The 18,459-nt window shown below is 46.3% G+C and overlaps 1 protein-coding gene across 1 annotated transcript; it reads left to right on the forward strand.

Annotated features, from left to right (window-relative positions):
• The first annotated feature begins 9,724 nt into the window (after nt 1-9,724).
• LOC142904844 (general transcription factor 3C polypeptide 5-like) lies at nt 9,725-17,277 on the forward strand. Its single transcript, XM_076051200.1, has 11 exons — nt 9,725-10,203; nt 10,513-10,711; nt 10,850-11,057; nt 13,264-13,447; nt 14,373-14,477; nt 14,804-14,918; nt 15,015-15,095; nt 15,998-16,086; nt 16,189-16,271; nt 16,718-16,860; nt 16,953-17,277. Exons 1-11 carry the CDS (start codon nt 10,006-10,008, stop codon nt 17,141-17,143), a joined length of 1,596 nt encoding a protein of 531 aa, XP_075907315.1. The 5' UTR covers nt 9,725-10,005; the 3' UTR covers nt 17,144-17,277.
• Nucleotides 17,278-18,459: the final 1,182 nt, after the last annotated feature.

The raw sequence follows: 18,459 nt of genomic DNA on the forward strand, positions 1-18,459 counted from the left end.
ATGGAATTGGTTCACTATCAGGATCCATGCGTAAGGTCCTTAAAGTCCGCACAGCAGCACCACGGGTGGGGTGGGTGGGTGAGTGAGTGAGTGAGTGAGTGTGTGTGTGCGTCGGGGGGGTGGTGCGGGTGTGTCAGTGTGGGCGTGGTGGGTGGGATCCCCACAGCAGCTCAAACACCTTCAACAGCACAGAGGCGCAGGTCATCATTGTTAATTTGAGATACAACACACAGTCGCTCGCCTCCGCGGGGCAAAACACATAACACTGTTTGCCCACGACAAAATGACGAGCACTGTAAACAGACTTTTTCTCCCCATTCAACTCTTTCTGTGTGTTTTTCTGAGTCACTTTTCCTGCCGGAGCAGGATGTGGAATTATGTGCCACTGGCCCCAAGGGTGAAAATCTCTTATTGGACCGGTGACAAGCGCACAAAGATACAATCCAACATTCAAATGACGCTCCTGGAGCACCATGCAAATCCCCAATGGTAGGGTTGTTTTTTTTGTGTGTGTGTGACTAAAGAGTCGACTAGAAAGCAGCAGCACAGCAGGAGAGAGGGGAAAGTTTGAACCTGAGAGTTGTGAACTGAATAACCAAAGTGGGAAAGAAAAAAAAAAAAATTCTCAATCACACAAACCCTTCAGCTGGACCGTGACAAATTTTAGGCCTCGACAAAGGCGCAAAAGAGCCCAGTAGGACGCGAGGATTAATAGGAAGCTGCGGACGACGGGATTGATTACTTAAGTCAACCGTCGCCACGCCCATTTCAGGCTGCAGGATTTACTACTTTACAGTTCAAATGGGAGACTCACCACCACCTTCATCAAACACCTAAAACCTGTTAGGACATTAAGCCGCTCGGGGCAAATCACATCATCGGCTGTGTTTTTTCTTTTTTCTTTTTTCTTTAAAATCTGACCCCTCCACATCACCTGCCCCCACCCAAAAAAAAAAACTTGCATAAAGGCGCAGTAGTAAAGTAAAACAAGTTCTTATGTAAACGGCATAAGAATGCCTGCTAATTTTTAACGGCAGTCGGCTTTCAGACGGTAGATGCTGAATATTGCAGTCAAGACCGCACCAACCGAGACCAAGACGTTATCGAGACTGGAGAGTATTGAGATCAAGACGAGACCAAGACCGTGTACAAAAAAAAAATCACAACAAAACAGAACATTCATTCATTCATTCATCTTCCATACCCGCTTAGTCCCGAGCTCAGGGTCACGGGGGTCTTCTGGAGCCTATCCCAGCTGTCTTAGGGCGAAGGCAGGGTGACACCCTGGACAAGTGGCCAGTTCATCGCAGGGCCATGTAGAAACAAACAACCATTCACACTCACATGCACACCTACGGACAATTTAGAATGTTCAATTGACCTCACATGCATGTTTTTGGACTGTGGGAGGAAGCCGGAGAACCCGGAGAGAACCCACGCAGACACGGGGAGAACATGCAAACTCCACACAGAAAGGTCCCAGGTCCCGGGCCCCCGGAATCGAACCCACAACCTTCTTGCTGTGAGGCGGCAACGCTGACCACTGCGCCACCGTGTCAAAACAGAACAATCCCTCAGTATCTTTTTTTTTTTTTTTTAATTAAAGGTGGCTTCTACTTAAATAGCAACACCAGAATGTCTCCTCAATAAGGTATCTTTCCATAATTTTCTTTTATTTTGCTGCTTGGCCAGCAATTTTGAAACATTTAAAAAAACAACAAAAAAAAAAAACGACTTTGCTCTGTAAAACCAAAAAACATTAACTATAGGAATAAAGTGGCGTCTCACTCTTACTGTCACATCTGTCATTGCAGTGTAGGCTGAATCTCCACTGGTCTTGATCAAAAATCTCGAGTGCAAGATGAGGCTGAGACCCTTAAAAAGTGGTCTCAAGACCAATCTCGAGTGCTACAGCACTATGCTTAATGATACTTTTTTAAAAATATACTTTTTATACTTTTTAACATTGTTATTAATGCATGGGACAAAATAGGATCCTGTAATTTCAGGCCGAAATCAGAGTCTTACGGGATGGGACGGCCCTGCTGTGCTGCAAACAAATCAGAGGTCATTATGCAAAACGCGTCGGCCTAACTGGGCCAAAGAGGGCGACCTATCGGGATCCGCCACAACAGTTAGGCCCCATTGCAACAACCCGGGTGAGGTTGCAAATCAAAAATCCTCTACAGGTGCCGCAGCCACCAGAGAGAGAGCGGGGGAGAGGGAGAGAGAGAGAGAGAGAAGGAGAAAGAGAGGGAGAGGGAGAGGGAGAGAGAGGGAGAGAGAAGGAGAAAGAGAGAGAGAGAAGGAGAAAGACAGAGAGAGGGAGAGAGAGAGAGAGTGGGAGAGAGAAGGAGAAAGACAGAGAGAGGGAGAGAGAGAGAGAAGGAGAAAGACAGAGAGAGGGAGAGGGAGAGAGAGAGAGAGAGAAGGAGAAAGAGAGGGAGCGAGAGAGAGAGAGGAGAAAGACAGAGAGAGGGAGAGGAAGAGAGAGAGAAGGAGAAAGAGAGGGAGAGAGAGAGAAGGAGAAAGACAGAGAGAGGGAGAGGAAGAGAGAGAGAGAAGGAGAAAGAGAGGGAGAGAGAGAGAAGGAGAAAGACAGAGAGAGGGAGAGAGAGAGAGAGAGAGGGAGAGAGAGAGAGAGGAGAAACACAGAGAGAGAGAGAGAGAGAGCAGCAGCATCTTAGGTGGAACATTGTAAACAGGATGTAGGTCCTGTAGGAGGAGGGGCAAGGCAGCCACTGTAGCCTGAGGAGAAACTGGAAAAAGAAAAAAGAAAAAAAAGGAAGGCGCAGCATGGTGCCCTCGTTCAGCTGCAGGTGGCCGAATGTGGCAGAGTCGTTTTGATTTGTCTTAAGGAAGCTGTCAGAGGAGGCAGGATGTAAAGTCTCAAGGTGCCGTGCGTGCCGTGCTTGAAGCTTTGTTTCTTTGTCTGTGTTGTCTGAAGGTGTTGTGCTACCACAGTTAGCTTCGCTCCCAGACCAAACTCTACCTCTGACTATGACGTGAGAAATTCTTGCAAATGTATTACATATTGTCTGGTTTCAACCGATGGATACTTTAAACGATGTGAGGATGTATGCATGTAGACCTGCGGGGCTTTACAAATGTATTAGACCACAACCCAGCATTATGCAAATGCCACAGCTGTCCCTAAATGAACAGCATTACTAAATAATGTATTCTGTTTCTGTAGTGGTAAAAAAAAAAAAAAAATTAGTTCTAAAATCTAATTGTTATTGTTATCCACGAGTCAACAAATTTTACTGTTTTACGGGTGGGAATAAACAAACAAGAAAAAACAGTTGTTATTTCTCCATTCAAACGGAAAAACACAGTAATTCAAATTGCTTTCTTCGGTGGCTGAATTCTGAGCTTGATTTATTTTATTTTTTTCTAACTCTGACTAAAAGACGGAGAAGAAGTGGGCCAGGTCAAATGTTATGGCAGGGGCTCCCCAAACTACGGCCCGCGGGCCACATCCGGCCCGCTGCGTGTCTCTGCTCTGTCCGGCCCGCGTGAAGGCAGTCATAAAACTTTGCCGACACGTAACTTTGCCAACACATTAAGGTGCTTACACACTGAACGCGTGTTTGACGTGGCCTGACGCGCGCTATGGCGCAAGTAGGCGCAAGTCGGCGCAAGCAGGCGCAGACCTGGCGTCAACGCCCTGTGACAACACCTTGGCGCATCCAATAGGAGAGCAGCCGGTTCTGAAAAAAGTGGCCCGATGCAGAGCAGGGCGCCAGTTCGCGATAGAGCAGTAGTGAGGAAAAACGAAGGAAAAACCTGTCTCGCAGTGTCCCGAGTGTAACATTTGATATGACACCGAGTTCTGGGACTCAAGACTAGCTTAAAAATATGTATCGGGTTGGCGACTCTGCTTGGTTTGGGCGCTCTGACGTTCTCGTTACCTCCGGTGCTCGTAGTAGGTGATACGTGTTTTGCATTCAGGTGGCACCGGAGGCTTGAATAACTGCGGTGGAACGAAATCTCGTTGTCCCACCGTTTGCACACAACATCCTCCCGCTTGCTACTCAGTGCTTCGCTATCAATTGTACGGTCCGTGTTGTCTAGACTCTATAGTGTAAAATAAAATGTGAATCAACGCGATAATGTCCCGACCCGAATATATATGAAAAAACAACTTTATGTTCATGTATTGTCAGGCACAGTTCGGTGTAGAGAAGTTTTAACACATATTTAACAACTGGTGCCGTGCTGTGCATCTGGCCACTTTCTCCCCCGGAGCCGGCTGCTCTCCTATTGGCCGCGCCAAGATGTCGTCACAGCGCGTTGACGCCCGATTTAAATTTTTTTTAAAATCGAGCGTCAAGGCGTCAAGGCGTCAAACGCCACCCTGGCGCGACGCTCTGCTCTCTGCGCAGCGTTGCGCTCTTGCGCCGACGTCGCACATACACAATGAATGGCTGCGCTGACGCCACCCTTCGCTTGACGCGTTCAGTGTGTAGGCACGTGGCGCGACAGAGCGACAGCGTGCTTCCGCCCCCCGCCACGTAACTTTGCCGACACGTTAGCGTAGCGCGACAGAGTTACAGCGTGCTTCCGCCCCCCCGCCACGTAACTTTGCCGACACGTTAGCGTAGCGCGACAGCGATAGCGCGCTCCCGCTCCCGTTCCCCCGCCCCCCCGTCAACGAAAAAAAGAAAGAAAAAATGCTGTATTTCCAACCAGCCCCCCCCTCAACGAACCGTGGCCCTCCGACGTGATGCAGTTCTGTCATGTGGCCCATTGTTAAAAAAAAATAAAAGTTGTTTAGGCTTTAAGAAATAACTAAATCACTTCTCGTTTTAAGCGAGTTTACGAAACGTTTTTTGTTTTCTGGTTTGTCGTGACCAGGTGGTCTGATTGTTGCCACAAAAAAAGAAGAAAAGTCCAATTTGATGAAGGCGGGCTAAATTAAGTTCTAACAGAGAGCAACAGACAAACAAATCTAAGGAATCTAAAAAAAAAAAAAAAGAAAATCAAGACTTAAACAACGACACCTTTGCCTTAAAACCAGCTCTGTCTTATTCCCTCCATCACACACACACACACACACACACACACACACACACACACACACAACTGCTTGCAAAGAACTGAACCAGAGAGCTGGAATTTGTTTTGCAAAATGGTATGCAAATGACTTCCTTACAGCCACCGGTACTGAGTCGGCTCTGTGGGGCCGATGGCGGAGTGCTGCCTGAGGCGTCAGCCGGGGTGAGCCAACGAAGGGCCGCTCACTCTCTCCACCTCGCCAGATCAAGATCTGACACTTAACTCAACGTCGGACTCGCCGCTTGTTGTCCTCTGTTGCAACTCGTTCCTCTAAACGGGCTGTTGTTGTAGATGTAAACACACCTGGGAATTCAGAAGAACGAGCAAGGCCCAGAACGGACACACTTTTCCTTAACCCAGTGACCTGTTCGCTCCACGAGTCTCGCTCCCCGCTGTTCAGAACCTTCTTTTTTTCTTCCTCATTTTTTTTTATACCCACCCCTCGATTCGGCTCCTGAAAAATGAAAAGCGCCACGCGCGGCGGATTGCTTTTCTCGCAAAATCTGGGCGAGCGTGTAAAAAAATGAAAAGATTTCAGCTCCAGAACAGAAACCGGTTCTTTGGGGGTTTGACAACTATGCAAAGTTCACAGCAGAGTTTGAGGGAATACGCAAACATTGCCGACTTGTTGGAGGTAGTTTCAAGTTTGATGGCAGGTTGTGTTGAGTTTTTTTTGTAGAATATTTGTTATATTGAGGATTTTTGGGGGGATTTTGAAAATTTTGCAACCAACCCTTTGTGTTGTGATTAACGCAATTTCACAATTGATTTGTGAAGTGTGAGCTTTAATTTAACTAGAAAAACTCAAGGCAGTGTCTGGAGTGCTGAGGGAGAGGAGCAGATAAAGACACGGCGACACGGTGGCGCAGTGGTTAGCGCTGCCGCCCCACAGCAAGAAGGTCGTGGGTTCAATTCCGGGGGCCCGGGACCTGGGACCTTTCTGTGTGGAGTTTGCATGTTCTCCCCGTGTCTGTGTGGGTTCTCTGGCTTCCTCCCACAGTCCAAAAACATGCATGTGAGGTCAATTGAACACTCTAAATTGTCCGTAGGTGTGAGTGTGAATGGTTGTTTGTCTCTATGTGGCCCTGCGATGAACTGGCGACTTGTCCAGGGTTGCCACCCTGCCTTTGCCCTAAGACAGCTGGGATAGGCTCCAGCAGACCCCCGTGACGCTGAATAGGAATATATTTATACATATATATATATAGGAATTAAAAAAAACTTTTTTAGGATGACAAGAACGAATAAACATGTGCTTTCACTCGGTGTGTTGACGGCCCATCACCTCATTAGAGGAGACAGCGGCGATCTGTGTTGAGGCCTAAAATGTCAACAGATTTCCTCCCCTCTGACCAGCCACAGGAAGAGGCGGCCGCGCGTGTTCACGTCCGCCGCTGTCACACACAGTGCGACATGCGGGTGCGATAAAGGCTGATTGCCAGCCTCGCTGTGTTGTGGCCTGCTCTCCCACAGATAAAGTGGGGGCTGTGACGCGAATGTGCGGGTTTCTGAAAGCGTCGCAGCAGAGCGGTGTTTGTGGCCGGGATTTAAATGATCTGGCCCTGTTGAACTCTGTTGCTTTTGAGATGCACTCAGGTTGACAACTTTTGTTGTTGTTGTTGTTATTAAAGGGTGGTTTTGATGGTGAATTGAGGAAAATTTGCTTTAACATGTGTGTGGCAATGACTGTCAAGTTGTTTTGTCACTAAACTTAACTCTATTTACATTGGTGAGGGACACCTGCAAGGGGAAAATGTTAGGGAAAAAATTTAATTTTATGACTGCCTTCACGCGGGCCGGACAGAGACACGCAGCGCGCCGGATGTGGCCCGCGGGCCATAGTTTGGGGACCCCTGGTCTAATGCCATTATGCTACATTCTCAAACTACTTTCATTCATTCTCTAATAATAACAATAATAATATACGGATTGCGTATCTAAGCATTTTCTCAATTTGAGGATCAAGCCGCGGGAGACAATTGGATCTTTTATATATGATTATGCATAAGCATCAAAAACAGAAAAGGGTGTCTATAAATTAGTGTTGTCATGTTTCAAATAACGATTTCTCTTTTTTTTCACTTTTTTTTCTTTGACACGTTACAGGAAAGATAGACGTATCATAAATCAAACTGTTTCCCTTGCGTTCAAGTCACGTGAAAAATGGAAATAGGATTAAAAGGATTAAAATACAAATGTTTTTCATTTAAATCTAATTTAAATCCTAAATAAACAAATGAGTCTGTATACTTAATGTGGGCTTTGCATAGTTAGTCACTAACTTTTATCTAATGTCTGTGTGAATATGGGGGTGGGCGTTTGTCTGTGTGCGTTGGTGGGGAGGGGTGGGTCCGTATGGGGTGGGGGGAGCGGCAGTGGAGCTTTTTTTAAATTTATTTTTATTTTATTTTTTTTCTCATTGTTACTATTATGATTGTTGTTGTTGTTGTTCTTCTTCTTCTTCTTCTTCTTCTTATTATTATTATTATTATTATTATTATTATTATTATTATTATTACTATCATCATCATCATCATCATCATCATCATCATCATCATTATTATTATTATTATTATTTGTCTTTGTTTTGCTTTGTTTTGTTTTGTTTTATTTTGTTAAGCACTGGGGGTTGCACATGTTGTGTATGAGCAGTGCTATATAAATAAAGTTTATTATTATTATTATTATTATTATTATTATTATCATTATTATTATTATTATTATTATTATTATTATTATTATGTAGAGGTGCTAAACTATGTTTTGCACATAGACAGAACATTGCCGTTGTAAATGTTAGCGAACGCTTTCATTGGATTTGCCGCAGCCCACATATGGCCTGACGGAGCAGGAAGCGCGCCAAAAAAAAAAAAATGTCAGACTCGCTGACGAGCATCTCATTTCCATGCTTGTGCAAATATGCAAATAGGGTCAAGAAATCATATTCGCACATGATCTAGATTATAGCACAAACAGTTCACTAATCTAATTACCTTGGAAGCTTTTGGGTTGTTTTTTTTGGGGAGGAGGGTCAAAGTTTATTTTCTGAAGAGTTTACAAGGCTTTTAAAGTCGGAAATCAATAATATATAACGTATAAAAAAGCTACTGGTAAACGAGTTCCGGTTTAACGCGTAGACCGGTGACAACATTTAAGTGTGCAGCGCTCAGAGAGGAAATGTTTCTGACTAAATAACAGCACAGCTGCAACTCCAGGGGGGTCTGGCAAAACGGATAGCGAGACACGCGACGTGCAGAGTGAAGAGGTCCGAGTAATGAGGGAGCTGAGGGGTGGGAAATCTGACAGCAGCAGGTTCTTGAAATGTCTGATAACTTTATCGCGGCTTCCCCCACACTGCAACGGCTGGAAGAGGGAGGAGTGCGCAAGGCGGTCCACCGAGATAGCGCTAAGAACCGGGGCCAATATTCCGACGGGCCCCCTTTAGAAGAAAAAAAATCCCAACTTTACCACAGCAAACAGATTGTCACAGGCCCTCCTTTTCATATCCCTGCCACCAGACGCCGAGACTTTTTGACGTGCTCCGCGACTATGGGGGGTTGTGTTTGTATCATTTGGTCCCACAGTAAGAAACACAGAGGTCGAAACAAACTAATCAAAAAAACATCATCAACAACAGTGATGTCACAAAGGGCCACTGATTCCTCCCCTCGGCCCGCGACGACGCCTTCCATTCATTCAGCCGTTGAGACCGCTCGGGGTGCCGCCTTTCTTTTTGTCCACTTCCAAACAAATTGGAGGTCCAGCAGGAGGCAACTGGATACTGTTTTTTCCAAAGCACTTTTAGAATTTTTAAGTCTCAGTAATGGCGGCGACACGGTGGCGCAGTGGTCAGCGGTGTCGCCTCACAGCAAGAAGGTTGTGGGTTCGCTCATAAGAGACAACAATACTTATCTTGAAGATTGTTACGTGCAAATAATAAAGTTATTAGGTATTTTAACAATGTTTTATTTTATTTTATCTATTTTTTTAAAAGAAAAACTATTTAGCGAAATCCAAAATTCTTGACCAAAGAATAAAGGTGATTCCCGGGGGGGGGGGGGGTCCACACAATGACAAATCCGGTGTGTAAGCCTTCCCTTAAAGGCACGAGGAAAGAAGACAAACTAGAATCAAAGCAAATAGTGTCACGCCGGGCAATAATTGCCTCCGCGACACAATCTCAAATAACCTGGTAAACACTCAGACTCAACTGTTTCTTCAGCGTTCCCTTTCTTCTCTGAGGGGACGACAGTGTGTGTTGACAGTTTGTGGGAGGGGCGGTCCATAAATCCTCTTAACTGATGTCTTTTGACGCCACTGCGTGTCTCCCATGTCCTTTGATAAACAAAAACTATATTTTGACAGCGCTTAAAATTTCGCTCTAAACAATCAATATTCGTCACGTGAGATTTGAAAAAGAAAGAGAGAAAAAAAAAACTTTCGTGGAAAAAAAGTGTTCTTTTGTTATTTGACGCCGAGACACAATTTATCGCCAGTGTCCAAAACTTGAGCCGCGTTGTGTTTTTTTCCTGGTTGTGTGCTGCCACCTTGTGGGGGAAAATATTTAAACCTTCTCCATTCCTTGCAACGGTACTTAGCGGGAGGAATTTATGCTTGGTAATTCATTACATGCGTTTTTATTGGACTTGAATTTACGGGTCAAAGTAAAGTAGAACATAACTTGACACTCAAGTCAACTTTGCAATTTTATTCAAATGCATAATTTAGTGAAATTGCTGGTTTGAAACATAACATTCTGTTCCTTTCACGTTCCCTCTCCCGGAACTAAATGTTTGAGCTCGTGTTTCCGCCCGGCGTTATTTTTGCACCGGCCCAGAAAAAAAAAACAACTGCCATGCCGAGGAGGTTTTTGTGATGTTTTCCTTTCCTGCTGCAATGATTACCCGCATTCATCTGTGAAAAAAAAAAAATAATAAAGGCAAAATGGCAGAAGCCGATGAGCCCAAGCTGGATTTCACCTTGAAAGAGCTCACCTTTTCCGGCCAATCCGAAGATCTTCCCGGCAGTTCGTCCACTGTCGAGCTGCGGCCCGACAGACTGGTGTGTGTGGAGTATCCGGCAGTGGTCACCAGTGTGGAAAAGATGCTGGAGACCCTGGGAGGTCAACAATCGGTCTCCAAAGTAAGCAATGGCATATTACTCTACTGTCTCTTGAAGTGCGTTTGATACGCTGCTAGCCAGTTAATCATTCATAATGTTCAGCGTAGACCTTCATAATTAATATTAGAAATGCTCCCACCCTGTGATTTGTTTATTGATGTGTGAAGATAATGCTTTAACTAAATAACTCGAGGTAGGGGCACGCTTTTTAGCCTAAATTCTATTTATCTATCTATCTATCTATCTATCTATCTATCTATCTTGATTATTCTGTTCTGTTCTGGGAAGAAATGCGTTTGTGTTCATTTTTTGGATGCTGATCCCCCACAGACATTCGCCATCCCCAACAGACGCCTTGAGCTGCGCTACCGACCCAAGGACCCCTTCTGTCACCCCCTCTGTGGAAACCGCGTCTCTTCAAGCAACCTCCTCCTCAGAGTGCGCCGGCGGGTGAGGAAGACAAACCCCGAGGACGCAGAGGTCCGCATGGATATCCTCGGCGTGATCGGGACGACGTATAAATTCCAAGGTTGGGGCTCCCGTTCTGTCTCGTGTGCAAGGGGGTGGGGGGGTTCTAAGAGAAAAACGCGGCAGTTTGGAGTTTCACACCAAAATCATTTTTCCGAAGGGGTCGTCAAGGTTTGTCCTGCGTAAATTCCCCCCACAGGGATGGCCGACTTCCAGTGCCTCGCCGTGCATTCAGAACATGGGAAGGTGACGTCTCTGTACGACCAAATCATCCTCCGCAAGGCAGAGAGCCAGGATTTCTTTGAGCAGCCGATGCCGTACTTCCTCCCCCCGGCCATCTTCTCTCGCCTTGACAACCCAGTGGATTACTACTACAGGCCTGATGTCAAACCAAAGTCAATACCTGGGTAAATTGTTGCGTTGATGTCGTGCTTGGTTATATTGCCATTTTTCCGGCACATCAATAACATACCGTTCAAAGGTTTGGAGTCACTGATTCATTTCTGTATTGAACTCCATTATTACATTTCCGGTGCACAGCAATCAGTCGGGATGCGCTGAACACACACAATGGGGTGGCTTTGACAGTTGTTGCCTTGAATGCCTAATTGAATATGATTTTAGAGAGCGAATATCAAGTGTTGCAATATGCAGCCATCATGTCAGAAATCAAATACTTTGAAACTGTGGGGAAAAAAGAGTTAACCTTTCTAAAATAAAGCTTTATATTACCGTAATTTCCGGACTATAAGCCGCTACTTTTTTCCTATGCTTTGAACCCTGCGCCTTATACAACGGTGCGGCTAATCTATGGTTGTTTTTACAGCTAACGGCCACTATGGGACCTTCTCAACCTATGGATTTTTGGGTGGGCTCGGGAAAGAGTGAGACAGGCAGTTCGCACGTGCACAACGAAAGCAAAAGTGGAAGCAAATACAGAACGAGAGCAAGACAGTTTGCGCAAAGGAAGTTTTCATGCACAAACCCTCATTATGGAAAACAAAGGAAGAATTGCATATGATGCAGCTTTTAAGTTAAAGGCAGTCGATCTGGCGAGATCGCTCGCACTCTCGTCTTTTTGTGAGCTCCTGTGCGTCGCTGCAAATTAACCGAGGTGACCAGCAGAACCCCGCAAAAAAGATCCGCGGTGCAAGTCCAGAGTCGCAGGCTCGCAGCCGCCGAACCGATCCGCGACCCCGTTTCCTGCGTGGCGGGCAGGGGGGGGGCAGAAGCACGCTGTCGCTCTGTCGCGCCTAACATTTGATATGACACCGAGTTTTGGGACTCAAGACTAGCTTAAAAATATGTATCGGGTTGGCGACTCTGCTTGGTTTGGGCGCTCTGACGTTCTCGTTACCTCCGGTGCTCGTAGTAGGTGCTACGTGTTTTGCATTCAGGTGGCACCGGAGGCTTGAATAACTGCGGTGGAACGAAATCTTGTTGTCCCACCGTTTGCACACAACATCCTCCCGCTTGCTACTCAGTGCTTCGCTATCAATTTTGCCGAAAACCCGTGCAAAGTACGTTCCGTGTTGTCTAGACTATAGATGAGTACAAAATAAAATGAAAGTCAACGCGATAATGTCCCGACACGAATATATATGAAAAAAACAACAACTTTATGTTCGTATATTGTCAAGCTCAGTTCCATGTAGAGAAATTTTAACACATATTTAACAACTGGTGCCGTGCTGTGTATCTGGGCACTTTCTCCCCCGGAGCCGGCTGCTCTCCTATTGGCCGCGCCAAGATGTCGTCACAGCGCGTTGACGCAGGCGTCAAGGCGTCAAACGCCACCCTTGCGCGACGCACTGCTCTCTGCGCGGCGTTGCGCTCTGACGCCGACGTCGCACATACACAATGAATGGCTGCGCTGACGCCACCCTGCGCTTGACGCGTTCAGTGTGTAGGCACCTTTACACTTGGGACACTGCGAGGCACGTTTTTCCTTCGTTTTTCCTGCTCTCCTATTGGATGCGCCAAGGTGTCGTCACAGGGCGTTGACGCCAGGTCTGCGCCTGCTTGCGCCTACTTGCGCCATACCGCGCGTCAGACCGCGTCAAAAATGCGTTCAGTGTGTAGGCACCTTCAGTCCAGTGCGGCTTGTATATGTACACATTTGTCCCCCCCCCCCCCCCCCCCCCCCCCCAAATATAGCTCTTGAGGCTTATAATCAGGTGCGCTTTATAGTCCGGAAGTTACGGTAAACAAAAAAAAAATCGTGGTTTATTTTTTTCGACTCTTTAAAACAGCCTCTTCTTTTAGTTTGTTCACTTCGCACAGAATTTTGCGTTCTCAATTACACTTCATTAGGAATTGGAAATGGGTTTTGATTGAACACAAAAATGTTTCCATACTTGTGAAGACCAGCTTCACCGTTTTCGCGTATTTGTAATGATATCGCAGGGCATTCAAGATCATTATTTCATAAAATTGATATAATGGAGTCCAATGCAGAAACGAGTCAGTGACCTCAAACTTTTGAACGGTTGCGTGTGTGTGTGTGTGTGTGTATGTGTGTGTGTGTGTGTGTGTACACACGTACAGGCTGGTTCCCACAATGTTTTGTAATGTTTCCGGGGTTTTTTTTTCCAATCCCCTTGTCTTTTGTAGCCAACAGCCCATCAGCAGTAAGAACTTAATCGGCCTGAATCGCGCCCGTCGGCCCCACAACGCCATCTTCATCACCTTCGTCGATCCCGTGGTGCCCGCCGAGTGTCTGGAGGCGGCCACGGTCAACTGGAAGCGGGTTTGCCAGAAGGAAAATGACAAGAGGGTGGAAGAGCAGCTGAGAAAGGTCTGCGCGCCTCTCCAAGTGAAACTCTGCTGCTGTTACTTTTTCCCCAGAGTGCCAGGAATGACGAGACAAAGCAGAAATGATGCATGTTTCTCGTTCCTTTCGAAAAAGAGATTCAAATGATCGAGGAAATAAATTGCGTTACCTAGGGCTGCACAATTAATGGAATTCTAATCACGATCACGATGTTGGCTGCCACGATTACATTGAGCTGTCAAATCAAGCACTTTCAGTCATCCGACCACCAGGGGGAGAAAGAGAGAGAGTGAGAGAGAGAGAAAGAGAGAGGGGGAGAGGGAGAGAAAGAGGGGGGGAGAGGGAGGGAGTGGGGGGGGTGGGAGAGAGTGAGAGAGAGGGGGAGAGAGAGAGAGAGACAGAGAGGGGGGAGAGAGAGAGAGAGAGAGAGAAAGAGAGAGAGAAAGAGGGGAGAGAGAGTGAGAGAAAGAGAGAGTGAGATGCGATGTCGGGAGCAGACAGTACAGCAGCATCTGGAGGTGAGAACCTAAGTGCAGACATGGGAAGCCAGTCATAACCGCCCCCCCCCCCCAACGAAACTTTGTCGGCACGTAACTTTGCTGAGTTAGCGTAGCGCGATAGCGTGCTGCCTCCCTCATCAACGAAATAAGCAAGAGCAATTTCCAACCAGCATTAATCGTGATAGATAATCGTGATTTTAATATTGACTAAAAATAATGGTGATTATCATTTTGGCCATAATCATGCAGCCCTAGCGTCACCCCCAATTGAACAAAATATTAAACATTATCGGCTGCCCTTCGTCCTGGTCGCAGCGACGACTGTCACATGACGCTTTGAGGCAGTAATCTTTCTTTTTCTTCTTGACTACAGCAAGTCACAGGTCTGACTTGATTGGTTGGTTTCTCCCCCTCCCCCCTTCCCCCTCCATATCTGATTCGGCGACCAGATGTTTGAGAGCCGGCCCATCTGGTCACGGAACGCTGTGAAGGCCAACATCAACATCCAGCCTGATAAACTGAAGCTGCTGCTGCCCATATTAGCCTACTACATGGTGAGTGCCAGAGAAACCAACAGTGTGTCAGCAAAAACAAATAAGATGACGCGTTTTTATTTTTTTTTTTCGTCTTGTGTAATGCCTGGAGTGAGCTAAGTGGGTTAAGAGAAAGCAATATAGGTTTTTGTCGGTAAGACTGCATGGCGGAAATCCAAGAATATATGAAAGAAAGGACTCACAGATTTAAATTAAAATATTAACCCCTGAATATTGGATTGGTTGGAAATATAGCGCTAACGGACCCCTGGTTTAAATGAAAGGGGGACGCGGTTATAAACGGACGCTCAAGCACTCCGTCCTTCCTTCTCACTTGTTCATTGCAGGTGACGGGGCCGTGGAGGAGCTTGTGGGTGAGGCTTGGCTACGACCCGCGAAAGACCACAGAGTCCAAGAAGTACCAGCTGCTGGACTTCAGAATCCGCTGCAGCACCAAACATGGTAAGGGACAGACGGACGGGGCTGCCGCAACACACACACTTTCTGTTCATTGGTGGGTTTTCTGACTGACTCCGTCACATCGACGCCCACTTCCAGGGTACTCCATGTCGGACATGCCAGTGAAGCCCAAGCGGAGTTCTCTTAACTACTGCCTGCCCATAACGTTCAACAAAGTGGGTGAGTAAGGCCGGCGTGACTCGCTACTTTTCCTTTTTCAGTCCCGCAAACGCTGCTTGCAGCTTTAATTCGGGAAACATGCTCCAAAAGTCACCAAATTCGGCACGGAGGTAGCAACTGGTACACAATGAAAGAAAATGAAGAGAAAAGGGCAAAATTCCACTTCTAGCGCCCCCTAGAGGCGTCCAACTACAGAAGTCCAAGAATTACAAATGGCCCTAGCTCCCACTAGGAAGGTCAAAAAAATATCCACGCGTTCGTCTCTTCAAGCCCGACATTTCGTACGCTCTCACTTTGGTTGCCCGACAAACAGGAAGTGACTTATTTCCACTTTTTGTTTTCACATTAAAAACATAAGGCTCAGAAAGCGCAAGTCCGACGGCCTTGAAAATACAGTATGACATTTACAAATAGAATGACTTCATAAGATAAGATAAGATAAGATAAACCTTTATTCATCCCACGACGGGGAAATTTAGGTGTTACAACAGCCAAGAAGATAGGGCAAACAAGAATAAAGTGAACAGAGCATATAAAAATAACCTAAAATAGTGCAAAACAGTATAAAGTAAAAAAGTAAATAAACAAGAGAGCCTATAGAAATAGAAATAAGTGAACAAGAGCCTATGCAGAGAAAAACAGTGAAAAATATGCACAGCTGAAGTAATTAATGCACGTTATAAATAGATTACAAATTATAAATTAGGTTACAAAGAATCATAAAAAAAAGTGAAATTTTCAAACCGTTTTCGTGCAACGGCCCTCCAAAGTCGACGCACATTGAAAATTGACCGTCGGCAGAGGACGGGGGTCATCAGGGGTCGCGTCGGCCACGGCGGCTCAGTCCCGCAACCGCTGCTTGAAGCTTTAATTTATTATTTATTTCTTTTTTCTCCTCCCAGTTCCCCAACCTGCTAGCTTGTTGGAGCTTCCATCTCAGGAAGCTCCCGGCACCAGCCGAGATACAGTGCCGGTGTCCTTCCAGCTCAAGGTCAGTGAAGTGGAGCTGAATTAATAGATGGCTCGTTGCAATGATCTGTCTTTTGTAAGCCTCTTTATACACGAGCCTCCCAAATCATCAACTCTCACGCAGGAGTCGTCCTATGTGTTCCGAGATGGCATGCTGCCTCCACACAGACAGATGTTTTACCAGCTCTGCGACTTGGATGAGGAGAGGTAACGTTGTGGAGTACCACCAATTACACCAGGGGGGGTGGCCAAACTTTATTTGCAATGGGCCACATGACAGAACTGCATTGTGTCGGTGGGCCACAACAGTTTTGTTTTGTTTTTTTTTGTTTTTTGGGGGGGGGCGTTGCTGGTTGGAAATAGCGCTAACGTCCTGCCTTTTTTTTCGTTGACAGGGGGCGGGGGGGGGAAGCACGCTGTCGTGCTACGCTAACGTGTTGGCAAAGTTAGGTGTCGGCAAAGTTTCGATGGTGGGGTGGGGTAGGGGTGGGGGTGATTAATGACTGCCTTCACGAGGGCCGGACAGAGATCCGGCCCGCGGGCCGTAGTTTGGCCCATGCCTGAATATTACACTATGTAGTCTGTATCTTTGCTCACCTCTCTTGTGAATACACTTTGCATGCGCTAATTGCCCCCCCCCCCTCCCCACCCAGCATCAGACAGGTGGTGGACCAGAACAGCGGTGAGGAGGAGGTGTGCGACGAGCGCGACGGCTGGTGCCTGCCCGGCACGAAGGACAAGCTGAGAGACGTGATGTCTGTCATGATCAAGAGGGTCATCAAGGCCCAGAGTTCCAGTAAGAGACCATATCATCGGGTGGGAACCGGTGGACTCGGATTGGTTGGTTCACCACCGCTTTATGTTTCTGTTTAAACCCCCCTCCCCAAGAGTCGCCACAGATCTCGACGAAGCACAGACGAAGAGCGCTGCTGAACGCCGCTTCCCCGGAGAGGGGAGGGGACGGAGGGCAGGAGGCCGCAGCGGAGGAGGAGGAGGAGGAGGAGGAGGAGGAGGAAGACTTTCAGCCGTCGGAGGGCAGTGAGAACGAGATGGAGACTGAAATGCTGGACTATATTTAGAAAACAGAGAAGTGCATCTTGGGTCCCCCGTAGCTTTTTAATGTTTCATGATGAGTTTCTGTTGCACTTAAATGTTGATGTTGACTTTCTTTTTTTGTTGTTGTTGTTTTTTAATAAATCATAATGGAAATATATTTGTTTTTCTGTGTGTTTTTTTTTTCTTCAAACATATCCATGAAATCCAATTGCAGTCACAATAAAATTATTACAGTGCTTTGGTGAGGGGAACTGAATGGCCAATTTCTTTTTTTTTTTTTTTTTACAATATTGTATACACCAGGGGTCCCCAAACTACGGCCTGGGGGTTATTAATGACTGCCTTCATGCGGGCCGGACAGAGACACGCCACGTAGTTTGGCCACAACTGCTATAAAGGATGTGGAGGGCAGGAACATGACCTGTGTGTGACCAGCAGTCAGACCAGTGCAGTTTCATTTCAAATCAACTTCAGTGGAAAAAGCCTATTTGGATAATAAAACATTTAAGCATTGCCGAGAGGTTGCACCCATTTATCTTGTAAGAATATTTTTGTCACAAGTATGAAAAGTATTAATCAGAAACATTGAGTGAACTTTATGGAAAAAAATATATATATATATTTAAAAATTAATTATTATTATTTTTATTTTATTTTATTATTTTTTTTTTTGGGGGGGGGGGTGTTTACATGTGTGCATCCATCAAACATCACTGTAACTACGGTAACTCTTGTATATACTATATACTGACAGATCAGATACCTTACAGCTTTGTTAGACACAGTAGATCAGTTCATGACTACTGGAGCTGGGGTCCTGTCCACACGGGAACGTATTTTGGTGGAAAGGGTAAAGTATTTAACCGTTACGGCGTTTCGTCCACACGGCAACAGCAATTTGGGTCCCCCGAAACGCTGTTTTTTGAAAACGGGTCCCAGAGCCGTTTCGCCGTTGCCACATCGTTGCCGTGTGGACGGTGAAAACGTCTTTTCCTTGTAAAACGATGACGTCATCGCACCGTCACTTGTCATGTGACCGGAAAAAACACGGCATGCAGCGGCACAAACAACAACGATAGCGGCCAGTGGAGTTGTCTCTGTATTGCAGGCGCGTCAAGATGTGTTGGCAATATTACTACAAAACCTCATAAAACCTCAGACTCACTTTTTTCCCCCGCTACTCGCCGTTTTTTTTGTTTTCTGTGTGTTTAGTGTGTAGCGGAAATGCCCTCTTTCTAAATCGTGGGTCCGGTGGCTGTGTCGGCGTCTGTTAACAGCGCCACGTTTCGGTGTGGCATACGCATTACATCGTTTTCACCAACCGTTCCGTTTCCATCTG

Source organism: Nelusetta ayraudi, unplaced genomic scaffold (assembly GCF_046127955.1).
Source record: "Nelusetta ayraudi isolate G7.1 ecotype Tasmania unplaced genomic scaffold, CSIRO-AGI_Nayr_v1 ptg000133l, whole genome shotgun sequence".
NCBI classification, from domain to species: Eukaryota; Metazoa; Chordata; class Actinopteri; order Tetraodontiformes; family Monacanthidae; genus Nelusetta; species Nelusetta ayraudi.